The sequence below is a fragment of the Numenius arquata genome, chromosome Z (assembly GCF_964106895.1).
Source record: "Numenius arquata chromosome Z, bNumArq3.hap1.1, whole genome shotgun sequence".
In the NCBI taxonomy this organism is placed as follows: Eukaryota; Metazoa; Chordata; class Aves; order Charadriiformes; family Scolopacidae; genus Numenius; species Numenius arquata.
In genome coordinates, this window is record NC_133616.1 from 1,216,821 (window position 1) to 1,234,476 (window position 17,656).

Consider the following 17,656-nt stretch of genomic DNA (forward strand, 5'->3'; position numbering starts at 1 on the left):
AGGAGGGAGCAGATCCCCTTCTGGGTTAACCCGGATCTTGCTTTCCTGAAAAACTTTCCATGGCAAAGAGTAAGTTTTCTGCCCACGTCAGCGTGAAGTTCTTCCTTGAGCCTTCTCAATGGCTGAAATCCCTTTTTGCAGAAGAAAACCACAGCTGCAGGTGGGAGGGCTGGTTTTTCTTCCCCCTACCCTGGGAAAGGTGCTGTGGTGGTCACCAGTCTCCCTGTCCAAAAGATGTGGCACCCTTCAGGAGCTAAACGGTGTCGCCAGGGGAGTGACAGCGGCTTTGCACACTCACGTTTAGCTCCGTGCTGTGGGACAGAAGGAACGGCCGTGTCCCTGGTCTGTCTTCTAATCCCCGACGTGCAGGCGGAGCAGCGTTTGGAAAAAAGATAAATAAAGATAAATAAAGAACAGCGTTGATACTTCGATAAGGCGTAAAGGTATTAAGTTTCAGTTTGTTCCTTTTCTTATCGAACTTTAGGTAAATTCTTCACACATGGTGTCACTCCAGGATGAAGGTGCAAATAAAAGCCTGGCACCTGATTAATAGCGGGGCGAGGCAGGTTGTGTGTGTTTGGGCAGGTGCCCGCCAGGTTATTCTCACCATTTAAGAGGGTGAGTTTTGTAAATTGTACCGTTTCCTCATCAAGGAGCTGGTGGCCAGTCCTTTCCCATCCCTCTTTTGGGGGAAACTGGCTGAATTTGAAGTCAGGGTGCCATCACTGAGCTGTCCCGGGGCAGGACGGGTGTCGATGCCCCCTCGAGCAACCCTCTGCCAGCCTGAAAAATCCCTGCTCCTCCACTTATTTCCCTCAGCTGCCTAATTAGGCTGTGCCTCTGGGGGTGAAGCCTCTGCTTCCCCCCCAAAAAAACCAGCTGAGACACCAGCTTTAAAAATGTACTTTTATTCTGGAAAATAACAGTGCAGAAACTGAGTCACAGGATACATTCCTCAGCTGTTTTACACAAACCCAGACACCAGTGACATCGGTTGACAGTATGTTTTAAAGCCACGGGTACTTTGGTACAACAGAGTGACATTAACACCAGGGAAGCAAGCGCCACACTCCGATCGAGGGGCATCTATAATAATAATAATTAATAATAATAATAATAAAAAAGGCTTATTTGTGTTCAAGATAGTTTCAAATCACACTCAGAGCACTAGGCATAGCACAGATCTGTTGAAGACGAACGAAAAACATGCTTTACAGGAGCGTAACAGAAGGAAAACACTTAAAAGGTCATTGATACAGGCTGCTTAGTGTTTATCCAGAAGGTGAAATATACCTTAAGAAAACCAAAGAAGAACCATTTAACTTCCATAAGTAAATTGAGTCAAATACAACAGGCTTTTTTTAAATATACAGTTTGTCCATTAAAGCCCTATTTGCACAATGAGGATGGACAACTTCAGGGTCTATGTTCTAAAGTTCTAGTTTAACCAAGTAACCATAGAGAACAAAAGCACATAGCAAAGAATCATTTCCTCTGTTGCCTTTAACTAGTTCAGATAGAAATAATAATAAATTAGAAACAGATCTGCCCAGCATCAAAGAGAATAGGCTCAAGTCAACAGCATCCTCTGGGACAAAAAAAAAAACAACCACCCAACACAAAACTTATGCTACAAGGAGGTGTGGGGGAAATTTATGTCTAAAGTAGAAGAATTAAGACAGGAAAGAAGCTGGGAAAATTTGGCTTTCTCTTTAAAGATGCCTCAAGCCAGGTCTCCTAGCAGTCAGGTAAAAAAATTATTCATTTTAACAGCTTGACATCAGTTCCAACACTTTTTTTTTTTTTCTTTGTAAGAAAGATCAGAGCATGGTCTGAAACTCCTACAGCGTTCACACCCGTATAAAAATAGCAGTCACTTGAGGTTATTTTTACACTTGCTGCTTTTCTTCAATTATAGTGCCAAGAATACAAATTTTAAAATAACAGCTCCAGATTATTATATATATATATTTTTTTTTTTTTTTTTTTTTACTTTAGGCTGAAAACTTTAATTATATCCATGGGATTGAAATAGTTCTAGGAGATAAAACTTCTTACCTTGAAAGAGTCCCTACGGAGCAGGTATCAAAGTCACATCTTATACAGCTTTTAATAAACATTCTTACATGACCCAGTCCTCGAAAATGTAAACGTATGTATGAGAACCCTTCGCATCCAGCATGTTAAAGAAGATGTAGCCTTCGGAAAACAGTTAAGGCAATCGGGTTTTAGAAAACTACCAAGACGACGAGGAAATATTTCAAATTATCTTTTGCTACATCATACCCACTGCCAGTCACAGTCGGCAAATCGTCTGTTCTTGCCTTATGTTTCCTCCTTTTTAAAAAAAAAAAAAAAAAAAGCACATTTCAGGCACCTAAACCCCCCTTTTTTTCCTTTTTTTTAGAGAAGCAAATACCTTCCCTCTTGCAATCACCTGTAAAAAGCCACAGAAGGCAAAGGCTATAGAAAAGATGAGAGTTACTTAAGAGTAACTGCAGTTTGGTACCTGCCAGGGCAGAGCTGGCTCCTGCCAAATGTTTCGATTTGGAAGTGAGTCACTAGAACAAGGGAAAAAAACCCACATGGTACTAGCCGATCACAGATAAAAATACTTCATAAAACGAAAGCAGCTTAAATGATGGTGAAGCCTAAAATAGATGATGTGCCATACGCTATCGCCTGGCCCCCAGCCGTTTTGAATGCTCTGGTGGCTCTGGACGGGTATTGCTACACGTCACCAAGAGATCCTCTAAGGAGAGCATCTGCTTAAGCATCTAAAAACCATGCCCTAAAGAACAGTCATTAATACTCTCCTGGCCTTTTTCAGTTGATGGCATAATTTTCTTCATGGCTGGACAAGATTTAAAATAAAATAAAACTAAGCTCATTCACATCTGTATGTTCGTGGAGTTGGTACTTCTGTGCAGGTTTTGTTTTTTTTTTTCCTCATTTTACACCATTTTAGCTGTAGTTGTTTTGCCCTGGCAATAGCTCCTGACTTCGAAGAGACCCAATTCAACCATTACACACAAGCTTAAGTAACTTTGCAAACTGGGCTCTCTGGTAAAAAATTTAAGGGCATTTCTCTTATCTAAACCTTTAGCACCACTTCTATCCTGCAATTTCCAGCCAGCCCTAGGTATTCCCACCCCTCCGCCTGTCTGCCGTTTTATTCCTGAGGATGGAAAGCAGCGCAGGACCCTGCCCTGGCACTGCCCAGCATCTCCCATTGCCCAACTGGTGGCAGGGCTGGCCGAGGCACCATAGCGGCGTAATGTAAAGGCAGGCGGCGTAAATTCAATTTCAATGCATGCATGAAAAAAAATTAAAATAATAATAATCCCATTTGACAACAGCACATTTCCCTTCTCGCCCTCCTCAAAAAGGTCTTGGCACTACTACTCCAACAGGGGCCGGGGAAGGTGAGGGCAGGGTCAGCAGAGGATGCTCGAATGGCAAAGTAAGAGCAGCAGCATCAGTTTGAGGACATTCCCTGCTGACCCTGAGCTTCCTCCCTCCTCCAAGGATGACCCACAGGCTCTAAATTCACTCAGTTTGGCAGTTCAGAACCAGAGCAGTAATCCCAGACTTTGGCACCAGACTTCTGGCCGCGCAAATATTTAGCGACGGGTACAGGACACCATTTCCTCCACGGCGACAGAGCGACCCGAAGGCTGCAGGCAAAGGGAAAGAGCGGTGACCAGAGGGCCATTAGTCCCTACAGCCACAGACCAGCACCACTTTAACGTGGTGTATTAACACCTTTTGATACCACATTTTTACATTCATGCTTAAAACTGGGAGAGCAAAAATACCTGTGGATCAGGACGAAGAAGGGACTACGGTGAGCTCTATGCTGTGTACGGGAGGTAACTGGGACACACCAAGAGGATTAAGGGAAGGGATTCAACAAGAAGTTGGGTAACTTGAAAGGCTGCTGGCGACGAGGAAGGCAAGGAGAGAGAAAATGAAACCAAAATTAATTATTCTCAGTGTTAAGACGCCACAAGTCACACCTCGGAAGGATGGGGATTACTGTCACCTTTGGCAGTGCACAGCACCGTTCCGGTCAGGAATTACCCCACACGCTGCCCCATAAAGGCTGCAGAGAGAGCACTGTACTGGAGGGACGCTGGAAAACTGAAATAAGGGATTTCTAAAAGGACACAAAAAGAGAAAACAGTGCCTGGACTGAAATTTAAGACAAAAGCCCACAGGGTTAGAATAACTGCACTGACATTTAATTTTCAGTATCACCCTGGATAAAGCATCACAGGACCTTCTCTCCTTCTCCAGCCCTGATGTGGGATATCGAGCAGGCTTGCAAACAAGCTGTATCTGTGCTCAAAACGCTTAACTTCCAATTCAAACATGTAGAAACCCAATTTTCCAACAGCAGAATCTGGCTTCAAGTCCTAGCAGGATGGATGGGATGAGGCTACATCCTACCAGAGACGTTGAGGGAAAGCAAATTCATTTCCCAGGGTTGTGCCCTGGAAGAATTGATAGGGCTGAACACATCCAAATGAAACATTTGGAGCAAGAGGAGTGAAAAGGATGGGAACTGTAGGATACGTGGGCTCCAGCAAGGGATACATTCAGGAGCTCCCAGCACAGCCAGAAGAGCTGGAACTCGCAGAGTGCTGTGCCACCACGCTGCATCTCACTGGTGTCACAGCAGCCTGTACGGGACAGCACTACCCACCCTAGGGGTGACTTAGCACCAAAAAATCCATTCCAGAGCTACAGCAGAAGCGGAGGAAAGCCCTTCAAACCAGTAAGCGGGCCCTGGATAGAACAGAGAGAGGGTCTTTCAGCTCATGGGATAGAAAAATTCCTTTCCATATAGGCACGGCTCTGTAAGACTGTGAGTAGCCCCCTTGTCATGTTCATTCTTTGCTGCAGTGACCATTACTTCCTGGAAATCACATAGAATTTGTGAACCTTAGCATTACTATCGCTTTCAGTTCCTACCAGGGCAGCAAGGAGTGGCCCTGAGTCATCCCTGCAGGGCTGCAGTTGCTTGGCGGGGAGGTTCGCAAGAGCCACGACGCTGCAGGAAGACAAACGGACGTTGCCAAGCGGATGTAGAAGAATGAGGACCTGCTGGTGGGCATGGGAAACCCAAGAAGAAGAGTTCTGAGGAAAAAAACGAACAAGAGTCAAACTATGATGGAGAGGGGACAGAAGGCAATTTTGAATAAGAGTTCATTATCTAGTTTTTTGCAGAGTTACCCCGATAAACCACAAAGCTATTAGTAACCATTTAGAATCACTTATCACGTTCCTCTTTTCCGAACTTAATAATCGAGAGCTACTAAACCACCTACCAGGAAAGGATGTTTCAACTTCTCTTCCTTTCCTCCAAAGTTCTGATGGCAAAATCCTTTGGGGATAATAGTTTCACGTGCATTAACAGGCTTGGGCTTTGAGCAACCTGGTCTGGTGGGAGGTGTCCCTGGCCAGGGCAGGGGGTTGGAACTGGATGATCTTTAAGGTCCCTTCCAACCCAAACCATTCTATGATTCTACTTTTTAAAAAAAAACACAGAATAATAATCAGTTCCTTGTATTAGCAATTACATAAATCCAAACCAAGCAATACTACAGTCACTTCCCTTTCATTCCTAAACAGGCCTCTGGAGCCACACTGGGCTGTGGCGGGTGGCCGTGCCCTCGCTCCATCGGCACTGGGGGGTGTTGGAGACTGTATCCTTACGGATCGCAGATAAATCGAGGCAACTGGGCTTCATCGAGGTGCTTTGAAACAGCGCCCAGCTTGGGATTTCACACACCTTTTGCATGAATCATCTGCCTGCTACTTCCAGCTCTGTAACAGCGTTTAAACAAGAGATATTTCAGCCGCTCTGGGAAACGCGCTTTGACTGTGGGTAATTTACTGTTCTTAGCAACTTCTTTCCCTCCTGCTCAACAGACAGAAAATCCGAGGCCACAAAACAAGGGATTTCTTTGCAAGCGAGACAGGGAGCTCCTCAGATCATCATTTTCAGGAATTCCAGACATATTACCATCTTTTCTTTTTTAAATTAAGTGTACATTTCATGCTACATATTAAAAAGCAATACAACTTCAAAGAAAACCCTGAATTTCCAGTCATATCTCTCTGGTAACGGAGGGATCTATCTGAACATCAGCCTAATTACACCTTATACCCGGGAAATCGCCTGTTGACCACCACAACAGCTTTTCCACCCCTTGAGGCTGTTTATAGCCTACAGAAGGACCTGCATTACGCCTGGTAGAGTATACACTGCGTATCGCCTTTAGGTACAGTCCATCACTTATATAGACTTTACAGCCTGCAAGTTAGATCTCTGGCATGGTAATCGCAGCTATTTGGTTACTCACCCAATGGGTCTGCTCCTACAGATGTACCATCTGTCCTGTTAACACACCAAATCATCGAGTAAACATCAGTTTAGGAGCCGGGCAGAAAAACCTGTTATTTTTTCAGCAGCGAATCCAGTAAATTCTCCATTTTTGGGAAGCACCATAACACTTTACGAGCTTGCTATTCACAAAAGTTTGTCATTTTCAATCAATCAAAGCTGTAAATATTTAAATAGATGAAAGCCTGCAATCCTGCCAACCCAACTTAAGCAGCTTGACTTGTGAGTTCCCCCCCTCCCCAATCTGCACCCTCCCAAGTGATTTTAAAGTAGCTTAAAGCGCAATAAACACAAATAGACCTTTAACTATCACCTGTATCAAAACAGAACGGTTATTCTACAAAAAAAAAGGACAGGAAAAACTAATAAATATGCTGTAACTTGGTTTAGAAAATGAGCTATGCTTATAAATATAGTATTTTTCTTTATTTTTCTCCTGTATTGGTCTTTGTCTGTGATAACCAACTTGTTATTTCACTAGAAGAAGGTGCATTGCACCCTCTCCTGCAGCACAGAGTCAGCAACCTACCCTCGGCACCAAGATACCTACAAACTTCTGCAATTCACTTCTAATCCCTCACATATTCCAGACTCCCGTCATTCCAAGTCCCCACCTCACATTTTTTCCACGTCGAGCCTGAGAAAGCTCTCCTCTGGTGAAAACCTAAGCGTCCAGAGGACCCCACAAAGACACAGCACGGGGGAGTTTACAGTTCCCTTCCAGGCATCGCCAACAGCTGCAGGTTCTTCCCTATGTCCTACCTGCCATATGCAGTTGCCCAGAGAAAAAGAAGAAAAAAAGACAGTTCTCTTAAGGTAAGGGGGGCAAAATATTCTTTGCTAATGGTAAGAAGTTATTTCATAAAATATAGTTTATCTCTGTTCCCGTACATTATACTCTCTTCTTTATAAACTGTCCCTGCAGCGTTACAATATCCCTCTCCATACTTTTTCCCCCCAATGCTCCAATTCCCGCTTGGATTATCTGCAACACAAGCAATGCTGCGCAATTCCCTGATAATTTTTATATATTTTCTTTTTTTTTTTTTTTTTTAAATTAAATGCCCTACTTCCTGCCCCCTAACCCAAAACACACACACACCCCCCACCCCACCCCCCCTCAGCCACCAGTGATTCAGTCAGGACGGACTCACAGCATCGCTTAATCTGTGCAAGAGATATAGGTTTTTCTGAATAGGCCACATAAAATCTTTTCTATCTCTGCCTTGGAAAACACATGGTCCCTGATGCAGATTAAACATTATAAAGAAACAGGATTCTGTGGAATAAATGGCCCAGACCTAGAAAACCACCCACCTCCATTTTAATTTCAGTATCCAGTGTATGCAGACAATAGGGTCTTTCCCTCCTTTTTTACAAAAATAAAGCTACTTTCCTCTATTCAGTATCCTGAACCCATGAAAAATAAAGATGAGGGCTGGGGGAAAAAGGAAGGGGGAAGAAGAGGTGGGAGAGTTTTCCGTGATGATGGCACCGTATCAGGAAGAATCATTTCAGCACAAGAGCCTCACCGAAACACAGCTTTAAGTTTTAAACCAGTTCTTTGGAGGAGAAAAAACGCACAATCCCGATAAAACAACGTTAACTTTGCTTCCGTGCAGGGCTCCAGAGAGCCGGTTTGAATTTGGTGGTAGGTCAGCCGTATTCTGATGAACTATTTTCCCTTGGTTCTCACAGTTTAAGAGGATGACGTTTAGCAGGCACACTTTTTCTCCTCCGGTTTTGCCGAATCTAGTTTTCCCGAGCTGCCTCCGTTGGCTGTGTCGGAGCCCTGTGTCTTGTCCACGCACTGCTCCATACGCTTCATTATCAAGTCCAGAAGCGTGTCCACAGCCTTCTCCACGCTCTGGCCGGTAGCAGCGCTCGTTTCGAAGTACGGAATGCTACAGGGAAAAGGAAAAGATTGGCTGGAGAGGCTTTTAAAGACAACCGAGACTCAATTCTTTCTAACACTCTCAGTGCAATGAATGGGACAGAATTCCGGTTTTTTAGGACTCTATTTCCCTGCTGGCAGAACCCAAACTCCCGTTCCAAGCACAAACTGGCGTAACGACACCAGCACAAAAACGCCCCATTAATTTACAAAGCGTGTCCTGGCATTTTCACTTCAAATTGAGGTAACATTAGAACAAACTTTGGCTGCTTTCAGAAAGTCTATTTTAAAGAGAAACCTAGGTCTGGATTATAGAAAATTACAGAATATACCAGAAAACTTTTTTTTGGGGGCAGACAGTTAAACTATTGCAATTTAGCAGTCCCTGTAAGCGCCATCTCCCTCCCTTCCTGTCTACTTATAAGCACAACTGAGATGTTTCCATTCTGAAATCCCCTTTGAGTGCAGAATATTGCCTTCCAAATCCTCTTTTTCAGAAGAGAAGATTATCGATTGCTCCAGCACTTCCATCTGATGGAATCTGGCATAAGCTACCTTCTCCTCAGTATCACTGTTCTCCTCACCTGCCTGCACACAACTCTTTAATATTCTTTTAATATTTTTAAGTCTGATTTACTTATCACTTACTTATCTACTTATCACTAGAAGTCTCTCAGCTCATCTCCTGCTGCTGGTGCAATTCTCTCTGAAAATTTAAGAGTACACATTCTTTTTGCCCATGTAAGGGCACAGCACTCTTTGCTAACTCTATTATACAGCCAATTTATCCAGTTTCAGGAGGTTCTGCAGGTATTATTAGTGCAAAGAAGTGTGGAAGGCAGGCTTATTAGAACAGGAAAACAACCATTAACACCTTTACTACCCATTGGGAAAAAACAGAATGAATTCAGTTCGACCATACACCTAGAACCTGATGAAAATCCACAGATGTCTCCACTTCCAAACTAACTAGAAAAGCAAATTATAAATATTGTTAGTTATTTAGTACATGACAGAGTGTTCACCTGCCTTTGGTGTACTCTGCCCTGAACTCTCAGGACAAGCCAACATCCCAAGAATGTAGTTTCCCAGGAAGAATGTTCCATTCCAGCCTTAATTTTCATGTTGTAATATTTTGGCCAAACTACAGCAACACTGTGGTTCATTCTATCTATTTCCTATTCAAACAGGTCGGTCTGAAAGCGTGACAAGTTGGATATCACTCTAGATGTCTCAGCTACACATACCACACAGTTATAGACTAAATTTAGCTTCTCTCATAATTTGCTTACCCGTATTTGTCTGCTAGATCTTTTGCTTGCCTTTCGTTTACCTCCCTTTGGTCTGATAAATCAGCTTTATTACCAATTAAGACTATATCTGGATTCTCACAATACGCATTGGCTTGTAGCTGACCTAGAAACAAAAATAAACAGGAGTTAAGAGAAGGTTGGAAGCGCCTTAGAGACCAAGATTGTTGACAAAATAATTCAAAACACCTTTCTTGCTCACCACCCCAAAATATCCTGGACTAACCAGCCAACCACTTCGTGCCAAACACGTTTCCTTGCCATACATTTACTTGCTAAGGGGAATTTTTCAAAATAGGAAGGAGAAATGGCACCAGAAAATTATTTGCAGTATTTATTTTACCAACGTACAACAAGAATTAACCGCAATGAGGCGCACTGAACACGATGCTTTGGAAAGCAGCGGCAGATTGTGATGATGGGGATTGTTTAGTGGGAGGACGTTTACTCCTCCTTAGGACGTTAGAGGATTGTTTAGTTCTCTGACAAAGAAACGTCGCTGCTAGATACGATCCCATGGAGCAGTTTTCACAAAGCTATCTGGATTCTCACATTATTCCCACTTCAGCTTGTTTGCTGGAAAAACAGCTGGAAATGTCCTGGCCTCTGTCCCTCCAGGACTCTAAATACCCTCAATTAAAAACAAATTTTAAGAAATAAACTTCTGTTTCACTTTTAGTCTAGCTGTTGTCTGAAGGAAAACCAACAACAGCAAACACCACGCGCTTTCAAACCAAATCCTGAAAGCCCAATCTGAATTTTAATTTAAACCTCAAAGCAGACAGGAAGGAATCACGTGTTGCTTTACAAATAGAAACCGCACCATAAAGATAACAGCGATATCCAAAGTACACTTTCCAAACTCCTGTATATCACCTAAAATATGGGGTATGGCCAAGGAAGTGCCAAATGCCACAAATTTTCAACAGGCAACAGAATCAAATTATACCAAATCCCAACAAGATTATCAAGAATATGCCCCAAACCAGTCTACTGTGCAAAAAAAGAGCATGTATCTTTCCAATTTGCTGAAGCTTTCACCCCAAATTACAGGCTGCAAGGACCCCACTTATGGCAGCACTAGACATAACTACTTTCTTTAAGCACTTTCCAGCTCACAAACAATGATGCCCGTGAAGCCTCAAAGCCCAAAATACCCAAGAAAGCTTCAAGTCAACCGATAAACGCGAGCTCCACGCTTCTACTTACTCATCCAATTTCTGACATTTAAGAAGCTCTGTTGGCTGGTGAGATCAAACATTAGCAAAAAGCCCATAGCATCTCTGAAAAACGCTGTGGTGAGACTTCGAAACCTGAAGGTGGAAGATAAAAAGACAATGTGGCTCTATTAATACAAAGCGATCTCGAAGGGAAGCAACTGAAATGAGCAAAGGAAAAAGCCACAAAGTAAACGTTTTATGAATTGCTTGTGGAAAAATTCAATTTAAAAAACACCTTGAAATCTGAAGAGTCTGCAAGATTTAGTGGACGTACGTTCCCTTGGAAGTAGAAACTAAATAAAGTAATCTTTGACTTTCATTTTAGCCACGATGCATCACACCAGTCAACATTTATTAATCAGTGTGTTAGTAATTTACCAGAGGAAGCTTATATGTGAGAATATAAACATTGTCAGTGACTAATCTATTAGTTCAAATTCTGCCTGATTTAACCCAGAGTGAGACAGAGAGAGGAAGGTTGGTTAAAAAAATTCCAAGATACTGAAGCATTTAGTGTTTCACAGATCACAGTGATAGAAATGGATTCACCCACTGAGATTACACACACTTAAATCAATGAATGTGCACTACTCGATAAAGCCAATATTAAAGAAAATAAAGGAAATTAGGCGTTTGTTTACATGCTTCTGGTTGTTGAATGTGACTGACTGCTGGGAAGCTCAGCTAAAAGGAAGAGGTAACCTCTCCTTGGTCACAAGCTTCCTGCAAAGCCGTGGAGCTGGATGAAACTACAAACCAGGAAACGTCCCTGTTTGTCAGCAAAAAGTCACAAGCCTGGTCAAATCAGACACATGAAGAAAGCCCAAATAACATTAAAACCTTCGGAGCGTGCTGGAAAACTATGCATTGATGCTCTGGTGTTCTGTATTCAGCAGGGATCTATCACATCACAAACAAGCAGTACCAGAAACGGTAACTGGTATTTTATTCCACACATCCATGACAATTTCAAAAAAGCTGCCACAGAATCATGTCAGACACTACTTTTAGGATTTCTTTTCAGGGAGTCAAAAAATGGAGCCTCAAAATGTTCAGCCTCTTGCAGAGGTTTTGAGAGAAAGGGTTTGAGAGTAAGGGAGAGATGCAGACACAAAATTCCAGCTTTCTTCTGCTTTTCATCCAGCAGCAGCCCTTCCCACAGCAAAAAGCCCATGGGATCTGCACTGCTCACTCCGAAAACCTGAAATCCGCCTCATCACGACTTTCTTTCCTCCCCATTGGGCAAAGAAAAAAAAGTCCGCTTCAGTCGGCTGCTCTTCAGTCACGATGACACAGCAAATAGGCGTGAGTCACATTTTCATCCCTCGTTGACAGACGAGAGCAGTAGTCGCACCGAGGGCAACCTCATGCACTTTATGAGAGCAAAAACCAGCGCACGTTAACTAGCCAGGGGAAGCTTAAGAAAGCAGTATGCACACTTCTCCCTTTAAAAACCAAAAATGGGACAAAATTTAATAGTGCCAGGTCTTTGGGAAGAACAAACAACTATGCACACAAAGATGGGGAACAACTGGTTGGGTAAAAGGATCCTTCTCCAAGGAGGATTCTGCTCAGTCGTGAACTTAAAACACCAACCATGGTATATTGCTGCAAAGAAGGCAACCAATCCAAACCATAAAAGTAAGATAAGAAGCAATTCTTCCATACTACTCAGCACTAAGACTTAAACTAGAATTCTCCATCCCGTTTGCATGAGAGAGGCTGGAACAGGCCTGGGGCAGGACGGAACAGAAAGCTTGCTCATCACAGCAAAGTCTGAGCAAGCCCGGGACATGCCAACTGGAGAGGACTTAGGGGTATGTCTCTGCCTCCTGACCTGTTCTAACAACACCCCACGGGAATTCAGTTTATCAGTAAGAAGTATCCGGCACCAGTGTTGCCAAGAATGGAAACAGAATTCCAGATGTGGCCCTAGAAGTGCTGCGTGAAGGGGAATAACCACTTCCATCAGCCCGATGGCTACACGCGTGCCAGTGCAGTCCTGTACGCTGGGCACCTCCAACAGAACAGGCCTCACCATCCAATCTAGCAGAAAATACATGAAATACAAGCACGAGACACTTAGGTAGCTTATAGAGTATTCTTCCAGAGGAGATTTGGAATGTGTTATGAAGCCAAAATAACAGCATAAACCAAAAAAGCTAACCTATGAACCAATAACCCACGTGTGGCAGAAATGAGGCCGTGTCCTGTTCACCTTCAGTTCCTCCAGGCCTGTTTTCTGAGATCCTCCAATCACTGCATCAAAGCAGCGTCAGAAAAAGCTTTATTTCTGGAAGATCTTTTTCTTGGCCTAAAATACAAGGATTTCTACTATTTTTCACCTGCATGGACTGATGGTTTACCCAGAAACGTGTGAAAACTGATAAGTGCTTTGCGATGAGCCGAACTCTGTTACCTTTCCTGGCCGGCCGTGTCCCAAAGCTGGAGATGGACTTTGAAGGCTTTTCCTGGAGATCCATTTGCTCCTCTGCTGTTGTATACCTAAAAAGACAAAGAGTCAAATCATTGCAGCCCACACCAAAATCCATCCCCCGGGTCGCAGACTGTTCTATTTTGTGCAAGAAATAAGCAAGGAGTAAAAGTCCTTCAGTAAAAGCTGACTCTTACCTCTAAAAGCCACTTCAGAGGCTGCTTATAGTAATATTTAAAAACCCAGGAGCCACATGAAATGCCTCTGAAAGCTGCACTTTAAAGATAATTTGGTCATATTTAGTAACTTCAAATTAGATACCAATTCTTTAAAGCTTGGCATAGCACTGTGCTGAGCCAGCTTTGTCTGCGTTCTGTTTCGTTGCCGTTCTTACAAAATTTACAGCTGGCTGACAGAATTAACCACTATTATAAAAAGCTATTTTTTCTTCATTAACTTCTGTTGGACATTAATGACTTCCTCACTGACTGCGACTGCAAACTCCCAGCGGTCAAAAAAAAGAAAAAAAAAAAAAAATCACTGTGACCTTTCGCCGGGGCTCAATTCTTTCTTAAACAGAAAGAAGGTGTAAATTAGCTGTTGCAGTAAAAGGCAGGGGGAGAAAATGAGGCGTTTTTGTTATCGGAGGTACTTTAGCAGACTCTCAGCAATTTTACTATGGCTTTTACACAACAGAAAACCACCACCTATTTAACCTTTTGGACCTCTTTTCTTAGAAGACAATTTATTAGATGGAACCTTCAAGACATTTCAAAGCTGGTAATTTTATGTAACATGTAGTTTCTTCCACGCTTATAAACTATCTTACCCCAAAAATGTACGGTAATGGAAAATCACGGAAGAAATCTGTCTGCAACCTTTAGCAGAAAAGTTCAACCTTCTGGAAAGAATCCAGCGCCCATGTTCAAAGCCCGTTAATGAGCGTCTGACCAGCCAGGAGAAGAATATCCTGGCAATTTGCATGTTCAGACATTTCCTTGCAATAAAACTGTGGGTTTTTTTAATATTTTACTCTTATTATATCAGTGCGATTCCACCGCGCAGAGAAGGAGCCAGGCTCTACTCCGACCTGAGCATCGTGTTTAACCGGCCTGAACCGGTGTAGCACAGACTATGAGAAATTGAAGACGTGATCCAGATCCATGGCTCTTTTATTTGGGGGGACCCCTGAACCCCTGTCACCAGGGCAAAACTGAACTCCCAGCAGCAGCCACAAGTACTGGTGGTCGTGAAAAAGTCACCAGGGAAGATGAAGGTGAATAAGGGAGCGATGCCCACCATTTCATGGAGTTCTAGTGAAGTAACAGAAGCTTAAAATGTTAAGTTAAAAAAAAGCAAGTTTAAAGAGGTCCCCATCTTTCAACTGGGCAAGTATTTACATTTCTTTTTATTAAGGAAATGACTAAAGTAATTGCCCAGGGTCTAATATCTTGTATTTATTATGTTTTTAGTGTTCAAGCAAGCTAGAAGGATTCCTATTAGAAAGCTGAATTTGTCCCCTGTACTTAGCCTGTATCAGTTGTCAGGATCTATGAACGGATACATTAGTCACGTTAAATTAAAACAAAGTGACTGCACTCTCATAACCGCAAAAAGCATCTGACTGACACTACAGAAGACTCTCATCTTTTTATTTAACACCAAAGAACCAAAAGCATGGCAGACTAGGCTCATACACCGTGCATTAAGCAGAACATCGATCCTAAGCTATCAGGAGGACTCCTGATGACTGAATTGTACGCTCAGCCTCCGGCCTGGCCGCTGGCAGCGACTCCGAGAGGCAGCATGGCCCTGCCGGTGGAACCGCTTCTCGTGCCTTCACTGGTTTCCTGAGTGATGTGGAATGAGCTGAAAACTTCTGTGCTTCTCTAAGTTTCCATATTTCTGTTTAAACTCTATGTTTAGGGACTAGAGTTATTCCTAGTCAGAAACACACCTCATTCACTAGCACTATGGAAACCTCCTCTTGGAAAGATCCTTTTATACCAACGTGCAATAAACCACTTGACGATCCAACATCAGGATAAGGATAATGACATTTTTCCCCTTTATCCAGTTCCTAATTTTCTTTCAGCCAAAACTAGACCAGGAAAAGCATTATCCACCCGTGCTATACCCTGCAGTTAGAGAGGCAGTACACATTTACAGAAGATTTGTTCTCAGCAGAAATGAATAAAGAAAAAAAGAATGTCTCGCTCGTACGAGACAACTTACCACTCGTTTTTCCCGAAAATCTATCCCTACTGTCGTGATGAACTTGGGGTTGAATTTGTTATCAGTGTATCTGTACAGAAACGTTGTTTTTCCAACCCCAGAGTCTCCAAGGGCCAGGAGTTTGATCAGATAATCATAGTCTCCATCAGTCATAGTGCTAATTTTGAGTAACCTACGTAAAGAGGAAGAAAAAAAAAACGATTTAATGATAACAAACCCCCTTTTCTGTTTGTTTTTACCTCACTTCTATTTTTGTTCATCGAAATGCCACTGCCTGGGCTTGGGGTTGAAAGTTGTGTTTGTGTGTTTTAATGCAAAGCAGCAGCAAAACTCACAATTTCAGTTCAGGTGCCAGGAGAGAATACAACTTACACTTTCAATTTCCTAAATAAATAAAACTGAAGCCTAGAATGATGGAGTTTGGAACAAAATGATTAATTTTGTTCTGAGGATAACAATAAGGCCTATAATGAAGATATGTATGAAACCTAGGGGTAAATCCTTCTGCTCAGAGGATTTTATGACGATCTTGAAGGAAAAGGGCAGTGCGGAAACAGGCGTCAAAAGGAACCTCAGACATGGCAAGGACCGTTCTCAGGGCTCAGTATTACATGACGTTATCAGGGCTATGTATTTTTATCCTGAAAGAAATATTTCCCCCCCTAAGCTCACACGCCTCGATGGCCGTTGTAGGCTCTTTTCTATACGTAGCAGTGAACCAGACCAGCAAAGCCCACCTCATTAAGCCCTTGTAAAACAAATACACGTGTCAGAAAGAGGAAAATCTTGCCAATCTACTGGCAAATACTCCTGCTGGTGTTTGCTATGAAGCCCTACAGGGGAAGGAAAGGGGACCTACGTAAGAAATAGACCTACAACATACTTATTCACATGTATGAAATACCCTGATGATAAGAAAACTGGAATAATATGAAACACCACCTACTCGACATCCTCTCTTACCTTGTTCTCAACATAATCTAAGCCTTCTCTTTTCTTCCAACATCTTGTTAATCCTTAGCAGGGACGAACATCCGTTCCATTTGGATTTCTAATTACTGTGGTATCAGAGCAGGAGACCCTGGGCCATATCCCATTCATAAAAACTACTGCTCGTTTCAGTACAAGACCTCCATTTCCATCAGAATAAGATCTACCTTTCTGAGCATTCAAATTAGCACGTACTGACCTGCTTTGACTAAAATAGCAAACTAAGCCCGTTTTGATTATCCTGTATTTCAACAGCTTTAAGGATAAAAAAAGCTGGCAGCGTACTGAGCAGTTTCATTGTAGGAGATTTATACCTTTGACAGATGTAGAGCCACCCAGAGAGGCGGGACAAGCTTTTAAGAAATTAATCTTCTAATGATAAAGGTTTAACAAATCTAGAGGAAAAAAAAAAAAAAAAAAGCCCCTGATCCCACAGCGCTGCTCTGCCTTTGGTCTGCACCAGGCAGGGGAAGGCAAAAGCACTAACACAGCAGCCTCACAGAAATTAATTCAATGCTTTTAATCCTTTCCAGAATATCCCAAATTTACCACAAGGCTCCAGTGAGCAAAAGTAATTTCTCCCCAGAAGTTTGAGGATTATCAAAATCAAAGTATTTCTGATAAACGCAGTAACTGTTCTTTGGGTATTTCAGTCAACAAATCCGAAAAAGGCATCTTGGGAGATGATACCTGGTAATATAAAGTATTGATTTGGGATTAGACACTACCCCCAAATATCCATGTTCCAGGAGCTGAAGTTCAGCATCTCCTTGCTATGCAAAGCAGAATATTCAGAATTTACCAGACCTGTAAATGTTGAGCAAAATATACATCAGACGAGGATGATTAAAAACCTATTTTTATAAGCGTGTCACGAGCAGGCAGCTGGCACTCCTATTCCCTGGCTGCTTTTCCAGAAATTCCTGCCCGTTTGCAGCAGGGGCTGCCCAGGCGTTGCAGCCTCTCCCAGCCCAGCGCTAGCCAAGGCGGTCACCCCGGCCACCGCGGCACGGAGACAGCCTGGGAACCAGTGGCTTTTGGCAAGATGACTTCGCTCTCCTCCTCCTCCTCCTCTGTACCGTGTGGGAAAATAAAATAGCAATTGTTGGACAAAGGGGTTTTTATTCCTTCAGATTTTAACCTAAGGCCACCTAATAGTTT

General features: G+C 42.8%; 1 protein-coding gene across 1 annotated transcript; it reads right to left on the reverse strand.

The window, feature by feature from the left end:
- Window positions 1-7,466: 7,466 nt before the first annotated feature.
- On the reverse strand, window positions 7,467-15,658 carry LOC141477139 (ras-related protein Rab-27B-like). Its single transcript, XM_074166215.1, has 5 exons — window positions 15,506-15,658; window positions 13,256-13,341; window positions 10,826-10,929; window positions 9,599-9,722; window positions 7,467-8,316 (listed from the first exon to the last, which is right to left on the reverse strand). Exons 1-5 carry the CDS (start codon window positions 15,656-15,658, stop codon window positions 8,127-8,129), a joined length of 657 nt encoding a protein of 218 aa, XP_074022316.1. The 3' UTR covers window positions 7,467-8,126.
- Window positions 15,659-17,656: the final 1,998 nt, after the last annotated feature.